This window comes from Pongo abelii, chromosome 1 (assembly GCF_028885655.2).
Source record: "Pongo abelii isolate AG06213 chromosome 1, NHGRI_mPonAbe1-v2.0_pri, whole genome shotgun sequence".
Taxonomy (NCBI): domain Eukaryota; kingdom Metazoa; phylum Chordata; class Mammalia; order Primates; family Hominidae; genus Pongo; species Pongo abelii.
In genome coordinates this window covers 82,351,760-82,378,442 of record NC_071985.2, presented here as the reverse complement: position 1 = coordinate 82,378,442, position 26,683 = coordinate 82,351,760, and the positions used below count along the sequence as shown (strand labels likewise).

General features: G+C 39.3%; 1 protein-coding gene across 2 annotated transcripts in view; it reads left to right on the top strand.

Moving 5' to 3' along the window:
* MPZL1 (myelin protein zero like 1) overlaps positions 1-26,683 on the top strand; it is a 70,292-nt gene that overhangs the window by 35,791 nt on the left and 7,818 nt on the right. Inside the window, exons 2-5 of one of the 2 annotated variants that reach the window (XM_002809830.5) lie at positions 10,333-10,499; positions 15,910-16,123; positions 16,871-17,003; positions 19,702-19,804. In XM_002809830.5, coding sequence (XP_002809876.1) covers positions 10,333-10,499; positions 15,910-16,123; positions 16,871-17,003; positions 19,702-19,804 — 617 coding nt within the window. The remainder of the gene's footprint in view (positions 1-10,332; positions 10,500-15,909; positions 16,124-16,870; positions 17,004-19,701; positions 19,805-26,683) is intronic. The other variant, XM_024249305.3, reaches the window with a different exon arrangement.

Sequence of the window (26,683 nt, the reverse complement as noted above, 5' to 3'; positions counted from 1 at the left end):
AGAGGAATATACTCTTATTGCCATCAACCATAGGCATATTCTTTCCAATCTCTTGTTCTGTCCTTGTAGTAATAATTGTATTGGCTTTTCTGGTTTCAGTTAAATTTTGGTTCACATATCTTCAAACATACTATAAACCTGATAAGATTTGAGAGCTCAGAAAGATAGATTTAAGGTACAGTGGTCTTTTTCCTGAAGAGCAATTTTAATACGCCATTTCAGCACCTGGGAAGTGTAAAATATGTGAGAGTGTTATTTTCTTATGTATCAGATCTGCCTCCAGAGCTTTCAACATGTTCTTTATGTTAAGCATTTTAGTCCACTGTACTCTAGCAGAAGTAAAATCTGATTTTTCCTACCAAAAGTTCCTTATTTTCATCTGCTTGCTAAGAACCGAGAAATATTTGGATGCTTTATGCAGATGATACAATTCAAGCTAACTGCAACTGGGGCATTTGTGTTGCCTGCTTCGTGTTTTGAGCCTTTAGTATTTAATGGAAGCCCTGCACTGTGGAAGGTCTCCTAATAGCACTTTGTGCATCCCAGGGGCCAGGCACGGTGCTTCTGCAGCCGTACTGTAGATGTTTGTTTATGTGTCTCCACTAGGCTGTCAGTACATTTAGAGGCTGAGTCTCAGTGTGTGTTTGAAAGAATGAATGGTTGATTGAAGAAAGGAGACCATTTGCAGGAGAGAGAGAGATGAACAGTACATATATAGAGGAGGGCAAGAAGAAATCCCAGGGCTTTCGAGTCAAGTGATTAGTTCAATGACTGGCCTGATTCAGGACCCTTTGAGCATTTCTCATTTGAGAAACAGAAAGATCTTTGTTGGTACAAAAAAGGTTAAGGATAGATATGTGGCCAGCTGGACATCGATCATGAGCGGAAGGAATTGACTCTGAGAGGGATTTGGTAATCTTGTGTGTTAGTAAAAGTACGTGGATTTTTTTTTTTTTTTTTTTTTTTTTTTTTTGACAGTCTCACTCTGTCACACAGGCTGGAGTGTAGTGGCACAATCACAGTTCACTGCAGCCTCAACCTCCCAGGCCCAGGCAGTCCTCCTATCTCAGCCCCCTGAGTAGCTGAGATCACAGGTTTGAGCCATTATGCCCAGCTAATATTTTTTTATAAAGACGAGGGCTGGTCTTGGAACTCCAGGGCTCAAGCCATCCTCCTGCCTCAGCCTCCGAAAATGCTGGGATTACAGGCGTGAGCCACCTTGTCTGGCCAGATTTTTTTTTTTTTTTTGGTAATCAAATATTTCAAAAGGTGAGTCTCCTTTGGGATGATTCTCTCACACAGAAAGATGATTCTTGGAGGAAACATATCTAAGCGTCCTCCAAGGTAGTGTCAGCATTCAAAGCTGACCCTGAATTATCTCTGCAGACACTTTTTGTATTGGGCATTATGCTGAAGCCATTTGTTGTAGAGCAAGTTGATTTTCATGGCTGAGCTTATCTGAGTTTAGTTTGATATATTGTATTCTTTATTTATTCATTCATTCATTCACTGATTCATTCATTTTTCCTGACATTCAAACAAATGTTTTTTGAACACATTGTGAAAGGGCCAGGCATTTGTCAGGTAATGAGGGTATAACAGTAAACAAGGTAGACACAGCCCTTTGCCCTCTTAGGGGTGCAGCAGCCAGTCATATAAGTGGGGTGTGAGGAGAGCATTGACAAGGAAAGGACAGGATGTCGGAGAGCACAGGGTGGGGAGTGTGGGGCAGACGCTAAGAGGAAGTCCCTTGAGATTAAGGCCTGAAGCATAACTTTAGACAAAGAGTGCAGAAGAGTGTGTTCCTGACTAATGAAAAGCTTATTTTATTAATACTTAGGGCTTGTTGAATGGAGGATATTTTTGCAGCCTTCTCCTACTTTGTGCCATCCAGCCAAGAGAGGTCCACAATAGCAGCCCTGATTCGTGGGAGGAAAGAGCCCACTTCAGCTGCAGGGTGGCCCTGTTCCCAGGAGAGATTTGAGTCTGACCCCACAGTGGCAGCAAGGCAGCTCTGTGCCTGTGTTATCTCCACCAGCACACGTCACTGAGTCAGCTTTACTTTATCCAGCCTGATTGTAGAAGTCATAGTAGACACTGTGAGGGAATCATGTGTGGAATTTTCACTGGAGCATTCTGAAACTTGAAAAGTAAATCTTTTATTGCTTTACTAATGTCTTCCTGTGTCTCTCTTTTTAAAAATTTTTATTGTAAAAAGTAAAATATATACCAAAGAGTGTATGTGTGTACAGTTTACACTATCAGTATTAAAATGAGCACCCATGTACTCATGACCAGCCTAGGAAATAAAACATTACCAATAGTGTGTACCTTTCACATCCTGCCTCCTCCACCCTGTTCCAGTTGTAACTACTACCCTGAATTTGTATTTAGTGTTCTCTTTTGTTCCTCTCTTCTAGTATGTTTTAAAAGGTCATATTTATGCTTATTAGGAGATATTACAATATCAGACTCTTGCTGTGTACCAACAGAGAACAAGAGATAGGGTCAGAATGCTGTTTAAATAAATTGCTTGATTGTACTCTTTTAAGCAGGAGTTTATGCTGGTAACATCAAAGTGCTTAAAAAATTTCAAAACAAAAGCCTTTTTCAATTTCAAGGAAAACCTTAACAAGGTGTGTTAAAAAGATAAGGTTTTTAGGGGTCGGGTGAGGTGGCTCACACCTTTAATCCCAGCACTTTGGGAGGCCAAGGTGGGTGGATCACTTGAGGTCAGGAGTTCAAGACCAGCCTGACCAACATGGTGAAACCCTGTCTCTACTTAAAAAGAATAGAAAAATTAGCTAGGTGTGGTGGCGCGCGCCTGTAGTCCCATCTATTCAGGAGGCTGAGGCCAGAGAATCACTTGAACCCAGGAGGCAGAGGTTGCAGTGAGTTGAGATCACTCCACTGCACTCCAGCCTGGGCAACAGAGCAAGACTATTATCTCAAAAAAAAAAAAAAAAAAAAGATAAGGTTTTTACAAACCAGTATGCTATAAATCAACCCAGTAGTAACATGACATGGAATTGCTTCAACCAGTAACAGCTTCAAGATCCCTGCCTATGTTCCCTGCTGTGAACATGTTTATTTGTTCCTAATAATGCTGCCACAGTGTATTTCAAATTATTTTATGGTATAAGAGTTTGAATTTACTTGGAGTAAGATCATCTCGGCATGTAGTTGGGAGACATTATTTACTCTATTGTTTCAGTAATTCAGAATATTGAAATATGTCAGTCATGTCAGGAAATAGCCTCTTAGGTGAACCATTCTTAAATTTGCCTTTTTCTTTGTGATTGTGATGGATATTGTTTTGTTTTCTATCTTTGCTTTTTTTTTTCTTTCTGAAATGTTCTGGTTGTCCATCCAAATTGTAAGAATATTACATTTTGAATATCCTTTGATTATTGTAAAAATGACCCCTAGTCAGATGATTCCACAGACTTTTTGATTACTTGTCAAATGACTTTGCAGGCTTTTTTCATTTGAATTGATTTCCTATTTTGAGGGTCAGTATCACTTCATTGCTAAATGATATCTTTGAGCAACGTGGTACATTTTAGAAACCTTATTCTCCAGAGTACTCTAAGAGAAGGGTTGTTTGGATTTTATTTGTTTATATTCTTGCCCTTTAAATTCTAGCATAACTCAGCAGGATTCTCTACTCCTTATAGAACCGTTCCCCAGAGAGAAAGTAAGCTCAGCTCTCATTTCCATGTTGAAGTTTGTATGCAAGTTTACATGGAGCTCAGAATCCAAAGTTGGAAGGATATGAAAACGTTTGTATGTCATTTAATCTATTTTATTTCATTTCATTTCTGTGTTGTTATTCCCAAAGCAATTGGTTTTATTCAGGAATCAACAGACTTTTTTTAATCCATCTATGAGTTTTTGAACCAAAGCTTGACTACATTTCACAGCCATTTTTGCCACTATGCCATAATTATAAATCCTCGGCCTCAAAGAAACCTATTTAATATCTTATTCAGATTGAGATTCTAGTCTTTAGTGACATGGAATGTAGATTAGAACAATAGTTTCTGTATATCTCAGTGGTCTTTACATTTGCATTTTTAGCCATTTTTAACTAGCCCCTAAAAACTCTCTTTTATGACTCTGTGGATGAGCTATCTGAATTCAACAATAATTTTACTATGTATTCCCATAATACTCCTAGTCATTTAAAAAAAGGCAGGGGAATGGACAAAGCAAATCATTCCCAATTGTTTAAGAAACCAGTGAACTCATCCTCATCCCTTGCTCGAACTGCATAGAATACAGCCCAAGAGGGAAACCTGTGATTTAGTTTCTCTCTTTACCCACACAGGAGAACACTTCTGACAAGATGCCATTCGTGCTCATCGTAGTTGGTCAGAAACTGCGGCTCTGTGCTTGGCAAAAGTTAATTTGGATTTTAGATGCTGTGTGTAAGGAAACCATGTGCAGTTTTAAGCAAGGATCTTCACTGAAATTTCTCCCTACAATCAACTACGCAGAGCTCCCAGCTCTCAGCATTTGACACAGTTGGCCACTCTTCCCTTGTCTCTCATGGCATCGTGATTTCCTGGGATACCTTTGGTCTCTTTGTCCATAGCATTCTCTATCTGGGGTACACTCAACATAGGCAGAGGAAAAACATGGTAACCAGGGTGGCTGCTGCAACATATTTGAGGGGGTCAGGGTAGGCAATGAGGTCCGAGAGGTAGCCAGGAGTTAGCTCATGTAGGACTTTGTAGGCCACATGAGGACTGGCCTGATCTGGCTGACGGGAAACCCATAGAGGATTTTGAGTGGAAGAGTGATATGATCCAACCTGAATTTTAACAAGATCTCTTTGGCCTCTCTGTGGACTAGTTGCTGTGAAGTGGGGAAGGCTGAAGGAGACAGACACCAATTAGGAAGTTATCAATACTTAATCCAGGTGAAAGATGACAGTGGCTTGGACCAAGATGGTGACACCAAATGAGGCAGAGAGAGATCAATTTCTAGATAGGTTTCTTTTTTTGTTTGTTTTGTTTTGTTTTTTGAGACAGTCTCGCTCTCTCGCCCAGCCTGGAGTGTAGTGGCGCGATCTCGGCTCACTGCAAGCTCTGCCTCCCGGGTTCACGCCATTCTCCTGCCTCAGCCTCCCGATTAGCTGGTACTACAGGCGCCCGCCACCACACCCAGCTAATTTTTTTGTATTTTTAGTAGAGACGGGGTTTCACCATGTTAGCCAGGATGGTCTCCATCTCCTGACCTCATGTTCCGCCCACTTTGGCCTCCCAAAGTTCTGGGATTACAAACGTAAGCCACCGCGCCCGGCCCCTCTAGATAGGTTTCTAAGTAGAGATGACATGTGTAGCTGACAGCTTGGAGGAAAGTTGTGCAAAAGAGAGGAGTCACAAAACAGTCCAGGGTTTTGGTCTCAGCCACTAGAAAACCGGTGTTACCATTTACTGATTTAGAGAAGACCATGGAAAGGAAGTTTGGGGGGTGGGAATCAGGAGTTTAATTTGGACATATTAAATTTGAGTTGATGCCAATTACATCCAAGCAAAGTTGAATAGGCTGTGTGTGTGTGTGTGTGTGTGTGTGTGTATACAGGTGTCATCAGCATTTGAAACTGAATGAGGTCACCAAGAGAAGGAATGTTAAATAGATAAGCAGTCAGAGAAATGATCTGGGCTCTTAATCATATAGAGGTCAGGAGAACCAGGGAACGAGCAGTCAATGAGATAAGAGAATCAAGAGGGAGAGGCATTCCGAAAGCTAAACTGTTAAAAAACAAAACAAAAAAAGTTTTAGGAGGGAGTAACTTTCTAAGGTTTTAGATAGGGCAATAAGACAAGATTTGAGAATTAACCATGGAGGTCATTGCATTCCTTAACAAAAACAGTTTCTATGGAGTAACAGAGATGAAAGCCTAAATTGGATTTATCCAAGAGAATAGAAGAAGAGAGAAATTGGACACAGTGTGTACAGACAGTTCTTTCAAGATTGGTAAAATAAAGGAGGACAAAAGCTGCAGGGAGATGCAGGGTCAAGATTTTTTTCTCTAAACTTGGGATATAAATATAAATATGTATGTTTATATTGCTGCTGGTGGTAATTCAGTAGTGAGTGAAAAATTCAGAAGAGGGAGAATTTCTGGATCAATGAATGTCCTTAGGTAGGCAAGAGATGAGATGCAATGTGCAGTGGAGAGGTTCATCCTGGAGAGGGATGCAGACAGGCACTTTCTACATAGGAGTGCAGGGAAAGCAGAATGGGCACAGATGCAGGGAGGTGGGTAGCTATGGTGTCTGGACATAGGGAGGTTCTCTTCTCATTGCTTCTGTTTTCTCAGTGAAATAAGCAGCTCAGTCATTAGCTGGGAGTGAGAAACCAGAGGAAGTGGAAATTTGAGGTTAGAGAGGAAGGTTTAAAACAGTCCTCTAGGGAAATGGAAAGCAAATGGATTAGGGCAATGTGGATGGATTGCTAGACAGCATTAAGAGTCCGTTTAAGGTTAGTGACCATACATTTAAGGCGAAAATAGTCAGTGGGATTGTGTGCTTTTGTCCAGCTTGGTCAGCCACCCTGGTGGAGATGCACAGTGGATAGAGAATTGAATTTAACCAGGATAGAGGTTCCAGGTGAAGGCCCTGAAGGGAGAGGCAAGAGAGCTGATTGTGTATGCAAGGGGATGAGTATAATGGTGGCCTATGGGGTTTAGTCTGAGTAAGGCAAATGAAGACATGCTGGGATTTTAGTTTCTGATGCAGCTTAGGGATCAGTGAACTCAGGGTTTTGGAGGATATTGGAAAGCTAAGAGGTGGTCAATTAGGGAGTAGAGAAGCCTGAAACTACGATTCTGGAGTGGGTGCAGGTACTGATGATTGGGTCTAGAGCTAGTGATTCTCAACCAGGGGGATTTCACCTCTGAGGAGGCATTTGCAATGTGTGGAGACATTTTTGGTTGTCACAACTGGAGGCAAAGGAGATACTGCTGTTATCTAGTAGAGGCCAGGGGTGCTGCTCAACATCCTACAAGGTATAGCACAGTTTCCCACAACAAAGGATTGTCTGTCGCAGTTGTCAGTAGTGCTGAGGTTGAGAAGCCCTGGTTTCTTAAAAGAAAAACTTCAGCTGAATTAAATCTAAAGGAGTTTAATTGAACAAAGAATGAACTGCGAATTGGGCAGCCTTCTGAGTCAAGGTAGGCTCAGAGACGCCAGCGCAGCCACGTGGTGGAAGAAGATTTATGGACAGAAAAAGGAAAGTGATGTACAGAAAACGGGAGTGAGGTACAGAAACAGCTGCATTGATTATAGCTCAGCATTTGCCTTATTTGAACACAATTTGAACAGTTGGCTACATTTGATTGGCCAAAACTCGGTGCTTGGCACAAGGTGATTGGCTACGGCCTGTTTACACCTATACTTGTTATAGTTCACAGTGTACAGAAAAACCCTTAGGCTGAACTTAAAATATGTAAGGAGGCAGCTTTAGGCTAAACTTGATTGAACAGGTATGACCATAGAAATGAGTGGCTGGAGTAGGCCTGATCTTACCCAGATTATTGGAGAAGATAAACAGACTAGGGTTTTAGAAGGTTTATCTTACAACTGATGAAATCTCCAAAAATGATGACAAGAGTAGTATTAGAGAAAAGCATAGATAGCCAGGGATGGGAGGAAGTTAATTTCTCAGTGTGTGGCGTCATTTTCTTTTTCTTGAGCTAGCTGGTGGGCTAGCTTTGGATTTCATAATCCTGGCTAAGAGCTAAACGTTCAAATTAGCCAAAGAGTGTTGTGTGTTTTTTAAAAAGCCACCTGTTTATTACCTAACTTTGCTATAACGAAATCTGTGTCTTAAATAGATGCCTAAAAGCCATTTGGGAATTTGGTTAGTGTTTTTGCTCAAAATTCTGTGACTGTAAGCTTGGACACTTGGTCTAATTCCATCTTTAAATAATGTCTCAGGAGGACAAGTCTTGCAGCCAGGCCTTGAGGATGGGATCTGGTTTAAGAAAATCCTTGAAGAAGGCCGGGTGCGGTGGCTCACGCCTGTAATCCCAGCACTTTGTGGGGGCCGAGGCTGGCGAATCACCTGAGGTCAGGAGTTCGAGACCAGCCTGGCCAACATGGTGAAACCCCGTCTCTACTAAAAATACAAAAATTAGCCGGGTGTGGTGGTGGGTGTCTGTAATCCCAGCTACTCAGGAGGCTGAGGCAGGAGAATTGCTTGAACCCAGGAGGCGGAGGTTGCGACACTGCACTCCAGCCTGGGTGACAAGATTGAGACTCAGTCTCAAAAAAAAAAAGAAAGAAAGAAAAGAAAATCCTTGAGAAACCTTATTTATAGACTTTCAGAGACTGTGGCTTTCCAGTGCTCATCACCATGGAGAAAACTAGTCAAAATCACACAGAGTGAATAAGGGTTGCAAGCCAGTGCTGCTTCCTGGAATAAGCTGGTCCACTAGTCTAGTCTTGTGCTTTGTCCTTCATTTTGAACTCAAGTGCCCTGGGGCTGCTTTTCTGCCTACCCACAATAGCAAGGAACTCTTTTGTTTGCATCTCCTCTGAAAGAAATGCTTGTTTTGAGGTTTGGACCACAAATAATAATCTATTGTTCCCTGTAATAATAATCCACCCTCTTTAGCAGAAAAAAAAATCTGCTTGATGCAGTATGGCTATCAGTTTATTTAAAAGAATAGCCAAAAGTGCCCATTGTGTCCTGAGAATAAACATTTGCAAGATGGTTGGGAGGAATGGGGGAGTACTCTTGTTCTCCTTGGCTGAGAGTCAGTTAAGTCTTCAAGGAGAAAAAATTCTGAAAATGACCATCAGTCCTGGCTGACAATACTCTTCCTTATTCTGCCTGTCTGTTACATTCTAAGAATTATTGCAACACTGCAGATATTTATTCCAAACGATTTCTTTAAAAAAAATCGAAGATGGGTATTTTTAAGTTACCAATTTTGGTCCAAATAAGTTTTTTTTTTTTTCCTGACTTTCATTTTGTCTGTGAAAGCATTTCTTTTATAGCAGTATGTTCAAATTAGCAATCTTTAAGAATTTGGCAAATACTTTTAACAGCAATCCTTAACAATTCCTGCAGTTGCCTGTGATTGCAGATCTTGAAAAAGGAGCCATTTTTATATTCCGAGTGGTAGACACATTTCAATTACTATTTCCTGGGCTTAGGCTAACTGACAAAACTTGATGGGTGAAATGAAAATGTGATATACAGTGTAATCAGCTGTTTACTTACCTAGCACAGTGAAATCTTATGGTAGGTATGATTTCACTACCAAAACCAAAATATGCATTTTTCTTCCTTAAGTTCTTTATAAGAAAAGGATCAGTTAAATAATAAGTGTGGCTAATTGCATTACATATGGATGATGAGAAAAGTTCAGTGTGATAACAATTGCGTAACAGATGAGCATGAGAACTACTTAAAGAAATAAAAATATGGCCATCACCTCATTAAAAAATAGACCATCAGGGAAGCCACCAAGAAGTCCTTCAGTAGGTGAATGAATAAACTGTGGTACATCCATACAATTTGTATATTATTCAGCAATGAAAAGAAATGAGATATTATGCCACAAAAAGACATGGAAGAAAGTTAAGTGCATATTACTAAGTGAAAGAAGCCAACCTTAAAAGGCTACATGCTGTATGATTTTAACTAGATAACATTCTAGAAAAGGCAAACCTATAGAGACAGTATAAGGTCAGTGTTTGCCAGGGGTGTCGGGGAAAGGAGGGCAGGAATAAATTGGTGTAGCACAGGGGATGCTTAGGGAGTGAAACTATTCTGTATGATACTGTAATGGTGGAGACGTCACTATACACCTTTGTCAAAATCCATAAGATCTACAACACTAACGCAAATCCTAATGTAAACTATGGACTTTGGTTAACAATGATGTAACCATATTGGCTCATCAATTAAAACAAATGTATAAGACTAATGCCAGATGTTAATAATAGGAGAAACAGGTTGGCCGTGGGGGAGTGAGGGAATATGAGAATTCTACCTTCTATTCAATGTTTCTGTAAACCTAAAACCGCTCTTTTAAAAAGTCTATTAGTTTAAAAAAAAATTCAATATAGCCAAACTAATAAAAATGTCTTAACTAAAAAGCAATACAAACCTAAACCGTCAGCAATTATTCTGTTTATAGTGCTATTCTGATTGAACTTAGCTATAGAATATTCTGCCAGAAATATGTAATGGCAGTGAATTACTGTATATATCTAGTAACTTTGCTGTATCTTTTCTTGTCTGGCAAAAATGCACAGTGGTATTCATGCTAAGTCCTACTTTTAACTACCCTTATTCCTTTCTCTTCAGTGACAGCTGGAGTATCAGCCTTGGAAGTATATACGCCAAAAGAAATCTTCGTGGCAAATGGTACACAAGGGAAGCTGACCTGCAAGTTCAAGTCTACTAGTACAACTGGCGGGTTGACCTCAGTCTCCTGGAGCTTCCAGCCAGAGGGGGCCGACACTACTGTGTCGGTAAGAATGCTTGACTGCTCTTGGCTAGTCCTGCCTCACAGGTTTCTTTACTGCTGTATAATTAGTGATCCATTTTTCTGATGGTTCATTTCCAAAATGAGTGTATTTTTTATCTATTATAGCCTTCAAGGCCCTTCTCTTGCTTCAGGATAAAATAAGTTCAGCATCTCTTAAATGCATCTGGTTTCCTTGTCTTTGCTCAGTTCCTCTCCACTGTCAAATCCCATTCTGAAATTGATCTTAATTGACCACACTGACTCTAATCAGGATTTATCCTGCATCTTTTAATCTTTTATTGCCCCATATTTATTGATATGTATTTTGTGTATTACCAAATTTTATATATATATGTATGCACCTTCTGATTTGATTATCTTTTTTTAATTTAGCGTATAGTCCATCTGATTTAGCAATATTGATTTGGGAGCTTACTCTGTAGTGGGTTATGTAGGGCCTTCAAAAATGTCTAAAACAGAATCCTTGCTCTCACCCAGAGATGATTAGGAGGAAGGCTGATATATAGATGACTTTGGAGTAAGATGAAGGATGTAACAGAAATACAGCACCAGAGGGTTGAAAAAAAAGTTAGTTAGTAACTAGTGGAGTGCTGGTTATGCAGTGGGTATTTATTAAACATGAACTGACCATCTTGGTTCTGGTCTGTAAAATGGAGACGATAAAACCTCCCACACAAGGGTGTTAGGAGGATAAAGTAAGATTATACAAGATAAGTGCTCAGGAGAATGTCTAGCTCTTGAGTTACTAAAATACACAATTTGTTGTTACTGTTGCTCTCCCAGCATGTGGAATGCCCTTCATATATTGGCACATATTTTAGTACTGTTGCATGTTTCAGGTTGTCAGTATTTAGCAAGGACAGTCTGTCATCTATCTTTAAGAATGCCCAATTCTTCTTCTGAATGGTGAGTTACATTGTTGATCACCACCTAGATGTTGGGCCCATCATATGCCTATGCCATTTAATCTTCACAGCTCTATGAGGAAGACAGGGTGGGGAGGATGGGAGACACTGACTAAAGAGTTATTCACCCGTGGCCACACCACACAGGTTAGAATTGTTTAAACTTCAATACGGTATGATTTCCCTTATGTATTATTTCTCTTTCAGGTAGAAAAATCTGCTAATAATATTTACGGCCTCATAGGTTTTAGGGATTACCTAAGGCAGTGCTTCTCAGTATTTTTTAAAATTTATTTTTAAAAGGAGCCTTTTCACATTTTTTCTTAATCTCTGCCCCCTTCCATGAAATTTTAATATTGTAGATATCCTCTGCAACTGTTTTACATATAAAAGAGTAAGATTTTCTCAAAGCTTCCCACCCAAGAGCCAGTGTTTGCTCCCTCGGGGGAGAATCTCCCCTATGGAGAATGCATAGTCTAGAGGTCTTTATAAGAGAGGCCTTCCCTTACAGTAGCCGTAAGGGTGAGCACAGGAATCCATACAGATACCATGGAAAGACATACAGAGGCATTCTCTGCTTCACATAAATATGGCATCAGCATAGAACATACACTAATGTTCCCACAGAGGCAAGATTAAACACGTAAGTTTACTCAAGAGAGTCCAAAGAACTATTTAAACATTTAAAGATTTCCCACTGAAGTCTTCTGCAAGAGTGGGTGTGAGAGCCATTATTTAAGTCCATAGAAAATGAAGCAGTCATCAGGAAGACACCCAGAGGTAATAACTTTCTTTTAAAGAGCGGTTCCATTTATGCTGGAAACAGTCTTGTCATGTGGGTCCATGAAGGTTTACATAACTCAAAACTTAATATTAAGAACATGCTGTAATTCTGATTAATATTTTTAGCTAATCAACTTATACTTACACACAAGTCTGATTGCAGTTAATCCCAGCATGTTCAGTTATTGACATAGGATCCTTTAATTCCAAAATGTCAGGACACATTTAATAAGATGAGTGGGTTGCTTTTTTGTTTTTATAGGTTTTACAGGAAAAGTATATTCAAACCCAGTATATTCAAAAGCCATACTGTAGATGGCTTTTTTGGCCCATGGCCTTGGGATCCACATGTCTGAAACTGAACTCATTTTTTCTCCCTTCTGTTTCCCTTTGCTGCTTTTTTTTTTTTTTTTTTTTTTTTTAGGGTAATTGTGTTCATCTGCAGATGAGTTTTGTAATCATTTTGTTTTGTTTTTTCTGTCCTTTGCTTCCCTGTCCCTTACCACTTCCCTTCTGTCCCCAAGAAATAAGAACCTTTGCTGGTTCTTCCTACTTTGTTTCTGACGTCTAGCTTTTTGTCAGCCTTCCTGTGTCTCTGCTGTCTATTGAGCAGTGTTAACTGTGTGCCTGGTCTCGTGCAGTAGCCCCTTGTTATTCTTCTGCTTCTGTTTTTTTCATCTTTCAATCCAACCCTCATATGCCAGCAGGTGCGTAGTCTTAGAACAGCCCTTTCACCTTGCCACTGCAGGTTGTCAGAAACCTAGATTCCCACTGCGGACAACATTTGTCTAGAATTAAAAGCTCATTACATTTTGGCCCAGCCTACCACTTTAGCCTCGCTTCTGTTCTCTTACGGCATCACTTCCAGTTTAGTAAAAATGCTTTGTGCTTTGTTTTCCTACTTCTGAACACTTGTCATGTAAGCTGTACCCCATTTTTACCCTCTGTCTCCTCCATAATGCCTCATTTTTTTTTTTTTTTTTTTTTAACCTTTTAGTACTTAAAACTCACTACCCTTATCTGGGCCATTCCTATAATACAGATCCCTTAATATGACAATTTTCCTCTTCTTCTTCCTGAATATGGGTGTTTTAAGAGGACATGCCTGTCTTACATCTTTAGTATACCTCATAGCTTTAGCACCATGGCTTGTACTTTAAAAATATTGATTGATAATGATTCTAGTCTTTTCTGTGAATTTTTCACTGTTTTATTTCCATCTCTCACTGCTTTGACCAAGACGTTATTCCTCAGTTTGATTCAGCAAACTATGTAGTTCCTGCTGTGTCCACAGTGCTAAGGAGTACAGAGATAAATATATCTTATCCTCTGCCTTCAAATGGCCCCCAGTCAATGAGAGAGCCTGACTGAGGGAGCTGTCTCAGACCCAGTGCTGAGAAACAGCATCATGTAGCTCATCCCCGCTGGTTCAGAAATGCAAGGCAGGGAATATGTAGAGATGTTGTGGGAAGGGAAGGCAGAGAGCAGGTGATGGAAGGATTCATTTGCAAAGCTGAGAGTTTATGGTTCATTTTCTAGTGAAGAAGAGAGAGTGAAGGACTTTGAACAGATAAGACATGAGCTCACCTGAGAGGCATTAAACATTGGAAATAGCATAAGCTTTGAAATCAGAGCTGAGTTTGAATTCCATCTCTAAAACCTGTGACTTTGGGAAAGTCACCAAGGTTTCCTGAGCCTCACATTCCCTATTTATGAAATATCAGGTACGCGAATCTCACCTTGCAGGGTGGTTGTGAGGGCTAGAGAGTTGTTGGGAGACAGTTTTCTATGGGTCTTTCACGTTTTTGCACACCTTGCTAGCAAAGGCACTGGCTGCCTTTGTTCTGGACTTTTTTTGTATAGTAACTAGCTTTGGAAGGCACAGATGATGTTACCCTCTGGAGCAGAGGACAAATTTGTGTATTCTTGAGTATAGTAAAGGTAGTGTCTCCTTTCAGGGCTAAAGTCAGACATGTCTTCTGCCTCTTGTAAGACAATTGTGTTCCCTGAGCTTGGGGTTCCTCCGCTGTGATGCAGTACCTCTGCCTGCACAACATCCATGTGAGCCCCTCCATGTCATGGCTGTGGGACTTGCGGGGCAAGAGGAACAAACACATGCTTTCTGCTCATAAGGTTCTTTGTTTCTGAGTCTTCTTCATGAGAGTGAAGATTTCACAGGAGTCCGTGTCTTCTGTCAGCATCTATGAACCTGTGGCCAACTAACTTTGTTAGCTTGTAAGTAGGGTAAAATCTCAGACCCTTCACGGTTCTTAACAAGCATTTAGGTCATGTGAAATGCAGGGTAAATATTTGTTAAATATTATAATAATAACCATTATTCTTTATCAGTGATCATTTAGGCATTGTGGAAGATGATGAGTTAGACATACCAGTTAAGAGGCCATAGTCCAAGATGATGAAAACATAAAAACAGATATTGTCAGTGGGAACTGAGTAGAGAGAAGAGAGAACTGAGAGAAACTAATGAGACAAATTGACAATATTGGGGGATTAACTGGATAGGAAGAAAGAGAATCAAGGATTACTTCAAGATTTATGGTTTTGGAAAGAAACAGTAGCCATCAGTGAAGACACGATACATGAAGAGGGGAACACGAAGTTTATAAGAGAGGTTGACAAGCTTGGGGGAGAGGGGCAGCCAGGTGGTAAAGTGAGTAGGCAATTGGGCAAGGAGTCTAGAGCTTGGGGGATGCTATTGATGGAGAGAGAGGTTTGGGAGTTAAGAAAATCTAGATGATCATTAAATCATAGGAATGGATGAGTCTGCACCGGAGTTTTCAGCGTGCTCAAAGGGTTCTGAAAATGTTCTGTTTGAATTGCTAATAGAGCTGGTTTCTATCCCCAGCTCCACCATCACCCCGTCCATTAACCAGAACAAAGACATCAGGCCTCCAGCATAGCTGCTTGGATTAGAGCCAAGTGTGAGGATAGATCCCCTCCCACTGGGCCTTAACCCTGCTTCCAGGTGCTGACTTTGACAAGGTTTACTTTGAGAAGACAGTTCATTTGCTGAAAGCAGGACTGAGGAGAGACTGAGGAGTGGAAAGAGAAAGGGGCCAAAGGCTGAACTTTCAAAAGCCGGCAAGAGTATCTTGTGTTATCTGGGCTTTGTTCCTTTCACACACCCATGACTTTTCCATAGGAAACCAGAAGGAAGAGGGAGAAACTCAGATTAGCCGATCTGAGATATTTAGGATTCTTTCCTTTGTGCCTCTGTGTATCTTAGTGGTAAGCTAACTCAACACTAAGCTTTCTGAAGCCTTGGGAATCACTGGGCTCAATCATGGTGCTATTGGAAGAACATTGGCTTTGAAGACTCAGATGGGCCTAAATTTTACTCTGGGTCCCCAATTTACTATCATTGGTACCTTGGGAAAATGGCTTCTCTTAAGTCTCCATTTTGTCTTTTATAAAATTATGGGTGGTGATAATTATATCAATGAAATATTGAGAGGATTAGAGATGATATATGAGTCTGATTCTTCCATTGAAACCTGGCAGGGTTGAGTCCCATGATCTCTAAACTTCTGTCTGGCTTAGATTCCATAACTTGTGATTTGTAATATGATGTTGCATTTCTTTCTGTATGAAGTCTTTAAAAGAAGCTTTCATAGCATGCACATTACAGAGTTCAGGAATTCTGCCTTTGAGAATAGTTCATGTGTTCCTTTTTTCTAATTGCAGTTTTTCCACTACTCCCAAGGGCAAGTGTACCTTGGGAATTATCCACCATTTAAAGACAGAATCAGCTGGGCTGGAGACCTTGACAAGAAAGATGCATCAATCAACATAGAAAATATGCAGTTTATACACAATGGCACCTATATCTGTGATGTCAAAAACCCTCCTGACATCGTTGTCCAGCCTGGACACATTAGGCTCTATGTCGTAGAAAAAGGTACTTCCTTGAGTATTTTGGCAGTAATAATGCAGTCTCCTTTATCTCATGTTTGGTTGGAGAACATGAGTTGCATTTCATGGTGGGTTTGGAGGGAGGAGTTTTGCCATACAGTTGTGCTCCCTGTTGCCGCGAACCTGTGGCTCTACCAAACATGCTTGGAGTTGGGGAACTTGTTGCTCATTCTGACCCAGAGTGGCTGTTTTCTCCATTTTTATTCCTACCGTCTGGTGCCTATTGGTTTAATTTCAGGAGTATGAATTTTTCAGTGTTAATTAGAAGAAAGGCCAAATTCATTATGTTTGGATGTGATGGGCAGTGGGAAAGAAGGAGATTCATATTGTTTTATATTCTCCAGGAGAAAGCTTTCAACAACAGCACAGTTATTTCTTCCTTTTGATTTTGAGAACAAACAGGAAATGCAGGTTCTGGTGTCTCATTTTTGAGACAAAGTCTGCTTTGTCGGAGAGTAGATCCAGGTAAATTCACACCTCCGGTTTTTCTTTAGAGCACTGAGAGGGATTGTAGGTGTAGAAATGCTTAGTTCCATAGTTCATTCTTTCTCATCTAATATTCGCATGTCATGAATTACATAGGAATAGGATAGATAGTAGGATCTCATAATTTGGATAATAAAAGAGGGTACGGTAACTGCTAAATGAAGATACTTGCTCGTTAATTTAATAAAATTCCATGTTTTCTCTCTGTAGCAATGTCCCTTAAAACTATTTTGTTCTTTCTCTCTAGAGAATTTGCCTGTGTTTCCAGTTTGGGTAGTGGTGGGCATAGTTACTGCTGTGGTCCTAGGTCTCACTCTGCTCATCAGCATGATTCTGGCTGTCCTCTATAGAAGGAAAAACTCTAAACGGGATTACACCGGGTAAGAAACACTGTTTTTTTAGGGCAGGGGTGGAGGGAGGGAATCAGGGTTTATAGAAACTTCTGTATTTAATGAAAAAAGGATTTTAAAGAATTAACTACTATTTTCTTTCATGTCAGAATCAGGCAGTCTCCTTAGGAGGTGTTCTAACATGGGCAAGTGGAAATCAGTGGGCCTGCTATTAAATGTGGAATATGATTCTAATCTCTGTTTCAGTTTCCTTCTTAGGTTTGGTGAGATGAGCTGCTCAGCAGCCTGTGCTCTGTGTTTCAATACCATCCACTATGCAATTAGTATTCTTAAGACATCACTTACCCAATTTAAGAGTTTAATTTCAATTTCTTGCTAATAAACTCATAAGGTGGTTCTTTCCAGTTAGGAAATATAAAACCCTAATTAAGAAGTTGTGAGCTGAAATTAGTGGCATGTGCCTGTAAGTCCCAGCTACTTAGGCTGAGGCAGGAGGATTGCTTGAGCCCAGATGTTTGAGTCTAGCCTAGGCAACATAGCAAGATCCTGTCTCTTAAAAAAAAGAAAGAAAGAAGAAGAAAAAGCAGTGGTTTTAATAAACTACCTCCCCCAGCCCAGTGTGATGATGGTGCAAGGCTTTTCCTTTTTGTAGTTCCCCTACCCCACTCCAAGCTTAAGTAGCTTTATTGCTTTGATTGTTCTTAGCTAGATTCACCCAAAACGGGATAATAAGAGTTGATAACAAAATATATCAACAATAAAGAAAAATAGACTTTCTTTTTGTTTATGGCTTCTCAGATGGAACACGTTTAAGCATAGGGTGCGTATCTAATTAAAGGACCTTCTCTTTTCCCCACTCCAGCTGGAAAGCTAACCCATATAAGCTATATAGAACTCACGTGGTAAGACTGGGAGCAGAGGCTGGATTCAAGTTGATATAGCATGAGCAGTGTTGCAGGTGCACAGATCTAACTTTAACCATCCTGAAGGGACTCTGATGTGAAAGGATTGCATGTCCTGAACTCTCTTGCTGGTGGATGGTGGGAACCTCTATCTATGGGCTCTGCTGATCTAGAGTTTTTAGGAGTGCTGTGTTTTAACAAGTTTGAGTGTTCAAATTCAGATATTACTTGCATGGAATGCTTCTATTCTGCTGACTGTATCTGCCACCCTTGCATGGTGAGTGTTTTATGATTAAATATAGCTGGACTATTGGCTTCAACATGAGACTAATCCAGGATGGTGACATGCCGGTCTTTGTAGTTCTTGCTTCGGGGTTAATGAGGGGCAGGAAAGAGTTCCTTAGATTCCTGCATGGCATCATGAATGCTGCTGTTCTTCTTACTTTGGTTTTTTTCCTCCTCCTCTACCTTTTCTACCTTGGTGTGCTGGGATCAGATCCTGCTTATCTTCCACTTCTTAAGAAAAGCTGACATAGAAGACACATTGGGACTATAACAGGGCTGGGTCTCCTCTTCCACTCCCACTAGACACATGGTAACTAATCACATTGCCCGTTGCTGTTAATATTCCTGTGTATGTATTCAGCCCCTCTCCCTTGTTGATGACTAACCAGCTAGCTCTGAGCTAACCCAACAGCTATTATGATTTGTCCATGAATATGTCACATGTTTGTATTGGAAACATGTTGAGCATACTATGTGGGGATGAAATTGGATTGTCAAATTACATAGAGTTTTTATGCACATCTGAATATTTGTGCTCTTCATGTAAAATGCCATTGTGTATGTGTGTGTGTGTGTGTGTGTGTGTGCATTAGTTTTCTTTTATCATACATGTATTATGTTTTCAATAATTAAGATCCTGACTGATTATGTATTAGAATAATTAAACCATTTTGGTTCAGAGCGTGTAGCCTCCCACTTCACAGAAGGAACAGTTTGCAGAATGCATGGTATGCTTTGGTCTTAGTAATGACACTTTAAATGTGATTCTCCCCAACTCCTAAGTTTGAAAAGTATATATCAAAAGGCTTTAAGCTGTACTGATGACACATCTCATTGGAAAATCCCTACGCTGTACCCCAGCTGTCTTACTTCCTGGCATTCACATTCCCTGATTCATTTATGAGATAGTGCTTGTTGTTAAAGATTACTGTCACTGTGAAAAGGTTCAGCCTGTGTGACATGGCATTCCCTAGTTTCTCATTCATGACTTCCTGGGTTTTTGGGGGGATTTGACTGTGGTATTGGTAGGGAATAAAAATATGGAGAGAACAAGATAAGCCAAGACTTGCCTGGATATATATCTGTAATTTAAAACATACATTCAGAAGAGGTTTGCCTTTGATTATAACAAAAGTGAATTGCCATTAAGCTATTAAAAGGTACCATAGAGCTTGTTCCCTTAAACCTTTATCCCAAAGGAGGGTTGATGGCAGGGGGAAAAGACAAACAGCAAAAGGATAAATGTGTATTGTAACTAGAATTCCAATATGATTTTTGTAAACTGGGTTGAAGAGGTTGTACCACATTTGTTTCTGTGCCTCCCCCAGTGATGAGTTCATTGACTTAGAAGAATGAGTGAGTGTCAGGTATAGCAAATAGTTTAAAAACATGTGATTGTTTTGATACCCATTGTTATGTTGTCTTTTGTTTTTATATATCTGTTGCTTCATCTTGCCGTCGCTTGCATTTCTATATTTTTGTTTCTATTTATTTATTATTATTATTTTTTACATTTGTTCTTCAAATTGCCAATTCATCAGCTGCAGTACATCAGAGAGTTTGTCACCAGTTAAGCAGGCTCCTCGGAAGTCTCCCTCCGACACTGAGGGTCTTGTAAAGAGTCTGCCTTCTGGATCTCACCAGGTAATGGCTGATTGCGATTCTGCCCACTGCACTGTTCCCTACAGCTTGGTGCTCTGTCACTTCCTTGGGTGTGGAAAAGAATACTGAGCTATGAGAGACAGAGACAGAGACAGACAGACAGACAGACAGAGACAGAGACAGAGAGAAAGAGAGAGTGGGAGTGAGGAATTAAAGGGCTGGCCTAGGAAGACCACAGGAAAATATGTAGTGAAGAATCTGCTTGAGTAAAGATTTCCATGAAACCACCAGTAACATAAATTGTTTACTAACAATGTGGCTTCCTTGCCCCAAGCAGAATTAGGAAATGGCTTTGTCAGTAAAAGATTATTTAATTGCCCAAGGAAATGAATCTAGTGAACGAGATTCTTTCTGTATTGAGGTACTCTAAGATAAGAAATTAGCAGGGAAAAGTTGGTATTCTTAGTATTGATAATAAAACCAAAATTATTTTCTATGGATTCTTTAGAAAAAATGGAAAGTAAGCATTTATCTGAATAATTAATAGGCTTGATGAACAAGGAATGGTTTTGGTTTCTACTTGTAGAAAGTACAGAAGAGAAACAGGTTTTATTTGGAAGTTAGCATATAATCTAGCTTTGTGTGTTTTGGCTATAGTATTTTAATTATAATTGTGACTTGGCAAAAATTCCATAGCTTAGTTCAGTTTGATTTTTCTGGGGTAGAAAGCATGCTAAAGAATTTGGCCAGTTATAGCTTTGTCCTAAAAAGGTGTTAGCTGGTGGGAATGGATTTAAGAGGAAATAAAGAGAGTAACAGTGTTTTGTGGGAAAAGTACCCATAGTCTTATTCCATAGTTGTCATATGTGGTGAGGAAACTAAGGCATTGTGATGTTAAATTACTAAAAGCACACAGCCAGTTAGTGACAGAACTGGGGCTAGAACCCAGGTGTCTAGATAGCATGTTCTGTACCACAGCATCAGGCTCATTACTTGTTCCTATTCTATCTGTCTGTCTCTCTCTCACATTACATAATATATGTCAGATACCTCAGTCTGCTAATTTGGGTTGTTAACAGGAATAGGGTTGTAAATGAAGACATGAAAGTTACATACACATAGGCATAGCATCTAAAAAAGCATTGGAACATTTTCTTCCGCCCTTGAAGCACTATGGAAGTTGCTTTTTTGCTGAAAACAAACCAGAAAAAAGAAAAAGAAACTGGTTTTCAAGACAGTGGAACACAGATTATGCAGCACTGTCATCCCCAAAAGAAAGGAAACAGACAATGTGAGCCGTGTTATTGCCCCAGTGTACTGCCTTGAAGCAGTTTCCACACTGCAGTGTAGGTGGGGAAAATGGAAACTGGGCCCAGCTGTCTCACTGAATTGAGAAGGCAGAAATCAGAATTTGGGGAGGTCAAGGAAGCTAAGATTTATAAGGCTGAGTACCAAAGAAGGAACCATAGAGAGCATGCTAGGATGAGCACGAGCACTTCAGAGATTTGGAGCGGGGTCCCCTTGAGTCTTTGTCTGATTACAGAGTTGTATACACATAGGAGAACACTCTCTGAAACCAGGGGAAGAACTACCTGAAATGCAGTAGGTTGCACAATGCCTGGTGCTCACACAGGTTTGGGACCAGTTTGTGTTCCTAAGAGCCAGAGTAGAAAGACTTATAATACACAGGGTATTGGTTGGGTTTCTCAAAATGGTCATACCTAAATGGGCTAAATTAGCACCAGAATAAAGGATGCTATGGACCCACCATAACAAAGCTTAAAAGGAAGCCTTTAAAGAATCAAACTAATCCAAAAGTAATTTAGTTGCATTTTACAACAAAATCCAATACTCTTATGCTACAGCAAAATTCAGCACCCAACAATGTAAAATTTACAATGTCTGGCACCAATCAAAAACTACCAGGCATGGCCGGGTGCGGTGGCTCACGCCTGTAATCCCAGCACTTAGGGAGGCCAAGGTGGGTGGATCACGAGGTCAGGAGTTCAAGACCAGCTTGACCAACATGGTGAAACCCTATCTCTACTAAAAATACAAAAATTAGCCAGGTGTGGTGGCACACACCTGTAATCCCAGCTACTCAGGAGGCTGAGGCAGGAGAATCACTTGAACCCGGGAGGCAGAGGTTGCTGTAAGCCGAGATCATGCCACTGGCACTCCAGCCTGGGCGACAGAGTGAGACTCCATCTCAAAAAAAAAAAAAAAAAAAAACTATCAGGCATAAAAAGAAACCAAAAAATAAAACACATAAGCCAGATATAGTGGTGTGTACCTGTAGTCCCAGCTACTTGAAAGGCTAAAGTGGGAGGATTGCTTGAGCCCAAGAGTGTAAGACCAGCCTGGGCAATATAGTGAGACCCTATCTCAAATAAATAGATGGGTGGAAGGAAGGAAGGATGGATGGATGGATAGATTAAAAAATAATAATAATAATTTAATAATTAATTACAATAAAAAAATCAGGAGAAATCAATCAGTAGAAACAAATTCAGAATGGACAGAAATGGTGGGATTCATAAACAAAGACCTTAAAATGAGTATTATAAATCTTATTAGTAAACTTAAAGATGTAAAGGAAAGCTTGAACATAATGAGGAAAGAAATACATATCTAAAACAGACCAGAATGGAACTTCTGGAAATAAAAAAAAAATTGGATGGTGTTAACAACAGATTAGACACTGCAAAAGAAAAGATCAATCAACTTGAAGACATAGCAATAGAAACTATCCAAAATGAAGCCCAAAGAGAAAGACAGATGGAGGGGTGAAAGTGAACAGAGCCTAACACGGTGAAAACCCATCTCTTCTAAAAATACAAAAAATTAGTTGGGCATGGTGGCACACGCCTGTAGTCCCAGTTACTCAGGAGGCTGAGGCAAGAAAATCACTTGAACCTGGGAGGCAGAGGTTGCAGTGAGCTGAGATCATGCCACTGTACTCCAGCCTGGGCAACAGAGCGAGACTCTGTCTCAAAAAAAAAAAAAAAGAAAGAAAAGAAAGAAAAAAAAGAAAGTGAACAGAGCTTCAGTGAACCACCGGACAATATCAAGCAATCTAATTAGAATCTGAGAAGAAAAAGGGAGAGAAAAAAATATGTAAAGAATAGTGAAATTTTTAATAAATTTAATGAAAAACATAAACACACAGAAAGAAATAGTGAAAATTGCTGGGCACAGTGACTCACGCCTGTAATCCTAGCACTTTGGGAGGCTGAGGCGGGTGGATCACCTGAGGTCAGGAGTTCGAAACCAGCCTGGCCAACATGGCAAAACCCCATCTCTCCTAAAAATACAAAGATTAGTTGGGCATGGTGGCAGGCGCCTGTAATCCCAGCTACTTGGGAGGCCAAGACAGGAGAACTGCTTAAACCACAGAGGCGGACGTTGCAGTGAGCCAAGATCACGCCACTGCACTCCAGCCTGGGCAACAGAGTGAGACTCCATCTCAAAAAAAAAAAAAAAAATTGACTCTTTACAGCAAAAATAATGACAGCATTTTATGAGGCTATAACATGTGGAAGTGAAATGTATGACAACAGTAGTACAAAGGATGGGGTGGGAGGATGAAAGAATACTGTTGTAAGGTCCTTATATTATCCATGAAATTATAATTTGAAGGTAGACTGTAGTAAGTTAAAGATATATACTGCAAATTCTAGAGCAAACACTGAAAAAAATAAAAGAGATACATACAGCTAACAAGCTCTATCTCCGAATGGCAATACTGATAAGAACAAAATTCTGACATATGCTACAACATGGAAAATGGTAAATGTGGATGGTAATAATATCAATGTTGGCTTCAGAGCAAGAAATAGAACCAGGGATAAAGAGGGACTTTTTATGATGATAAAGTGATCTACTTACAAAGAAGACATAATCCTAAATGTTTATATTTCTAATAGTAGAGCTTGAAAATAAGTAAAACTGAGAGAATTGGAAGGAAAAATTGACATATTTACAATCATAGTTGGAGGTTTCAACAAGAAAATTTAATGTAATCATTTCAAAATACTCAGTTAATCCAAAAGTGAGCAGGAAAGGAGGGGAAAATGAGCAAAGGGTAGATGGGGCAAATAGAACACAAATAATGAAGTGGTAGATTTAAACTCAACCAGACTGATGATTGTATTACTATAAATGGGCTGAGTGTGCCATTAAAAGGTGGAGGTGGACAAATTGGATAGAAAAGCAAGAACTAATTATATGCTGTCTGCAATAAACCACTTTAAATAAAAAGATCCAGGTAGATTAAAAATATTAATACAAGGATGGAATTGAAAGCAGTCTTGAAGAGATATTTGTACATCTATGTTCATAGCAGTATTATTCACAAGAGCCAAAATACAGAAGCAACCCAAGAGTCTATCAGTATACAAGTGGATAAATAGAATGTGGTATATATATACACAATGGAATATTATTCTGTCTTTAAAAGGAAGGAAATCCTGACACATGCTACAACATGGATGAATCTTGAAGATATGCCAAGTGAAATAAGCCAGCCACAAAAAGACATACTATGTGATTCTACTAATATCCCATACCCTACAGTGGTCCAGTTCATAGAGACAGAAAGTAGAGTGGTAGTTGTTGGGGAAGGAAGAATAGGGAGTTGTTTAATTGGTACGGTTTCAGTTTTTGCAGGATGAAAATATCCTAGAGATTGATTGCACAGGGATGTGAATGCACTTAACACTACTAAGCTGTACACTTTAAAATGGTAAAGATGCTAATTTTTATGTTATGTATATTTTACCACATTTTTTAAACAGTAAGAGGATGGAAATGATACGCTACATTAACACTAATCAAGAGAAATTTGGGTGGTAATAATATCAGAATAGGCTTCAGTACAAGAAATAGAACCAGAGATAAAGACAGACTTTTTATGATGACAAAGTGATCTACTCATAAAGAAGACATAATCCTAAATATTTATACTTCTAATAATAGAGCTTGAAAGTAAGTGAAGTAAAACTAAGAGAATTGAAAGGAGAAATTGACATATTCACAATCATAGTTGGAGGTTTCAACACTCCTTTCTCAGCAGTTGGTTGAACAGGTTTACAGAAAATCAAAAAAGATGTGGAAGACTTAACACTGAAACCAGTTTGAGCTAATAGACATTTATAAAACACTCCTTCCATCAAGAGCAGAATTCTTACTCTTTTTAAGTACACATGAAAATTAACCAAATATAGACCATATTCTGGGCCATAAAACAATTCTCATTAAATTTAAAAGGGTTGGAATCATATAGAGTACGTTCTCTGGCCACAATGGAATTAAACAGAAATCAACAGAAAGATAGGAAAGACTCAAATATTTCAAAATTGAACAACCCATGAGTAAAACAAGAAGTCACAAGAAAAATTAGAAAATATTTTGAACTGAGTGAAAATAACAACATATCAAAATTTGTGAGATATAGCTAAAGAAGTGCTTTGAAGATTTGTAGCATTAACTGTTTGTATTAGAAAAAAATAAAGGTCTAACATTGATGATCTAGGCTTCTGTCTGAAGAAACTAGAAAGAGAAGAGCAAATTAAACCCAGCATAAACAGATAGAATTAATAAAGAGAAGAGCTGTGGAAAAATCAGCTGACATTCTCATTGTTTCCCTGTAGGTAATCTGTCTCTTCTCTCTGGCTGCTTTTCAGATCTTCTTTATGCCTTTGGTGTTTGGCATTTTATATACTATTTAATTATAGATTATCCCTTGTTGCATCTGCTTGTAATTTCACTGGACCTCCTGAGTCTTAAGGTTGATGTCTTTAATAAATTCTAAAAAATTTCCAGTCACAATCTCTTTGAATTTTTCCTTTCTGCATTTTATCTATTTATCTTTTTATGGAACTCTGATTATATGTGTGTTATACTTTCTCTATGCTCTAAGTCTCTTAGCCTCTCTTGCATATCTTTCATTGTATTGTCTTTCTGCCATTTTCTGCATAATTTCTTCATCTGCCTTCATTCACTAATTCCTTAGCTGTGACTAGTCTACTGTTTAGCCCCTTTTTAAAGTTTTTAAACTTCAATTTCATATTACAGGTTTATTTTCTAGAAATTTTATTTGGTTCTTTTTTAAATATACCTGGCTAATTTTGATAGTTCCTTATAACTTCATATTTTCAACTATCTTATTTAAGCATATTAAATATTCTTATTTTATACCTCAAAACTGATAATTCCAGTGTCTGTAGTCTTTATTGATCTGACTACGGTTTTTGTCTATATTTCTTGCTAATGGTGGCTATTTTCTCATCTCATGGGTGTTTTATAACTTGAAGACTGTATTTATGTTCTTGGCACTTTGTACGAATTGATTGAGTCTTCATTTAAAATATATTTACTCCTGAGGTTTGTATTTCTTCTGCCTGTGTCTTGGATACTACCAACCCAGTGAGAAAAAATGCACAGGAGGTAAAAAAATTCTGAGAACTTGAATGGTAGACTGTATAATGGCCCCACAAAGAGGTCCACATTCTAATCTCTGGATTCTTTAGGATATGTTATCTTACGCATCAAAAAGGACTTGGCAGATGTGATTAAATTGCCTTGAGATAGGGAGATTTTCTTGGGTTATCTGGGTGGCTCCATTGTAACCATAAAGGTCCTTAGAAGAGGGAGGCAGAAGGGTAAGCATCGGGGAGAGACTGGAAGATGCTATACTGCTGATGAAGTATATGAAGGACTCATAGCCAAGGAATACAGGCAGCTTCCAGAAGCTGGAAAAAGCAAGGAGACAGATTCTCTCCTAGAGCCTGTGGAAGGCACGCAGTCCTATTGACACCTTGATCTTAGCACATTTCAAGTCTGAAACACATTTCAGACTTCTGACCTGTAAAACTGTGAGATAATTAATATGTTTTTAACACCTTTAAAATTGTCTTTATT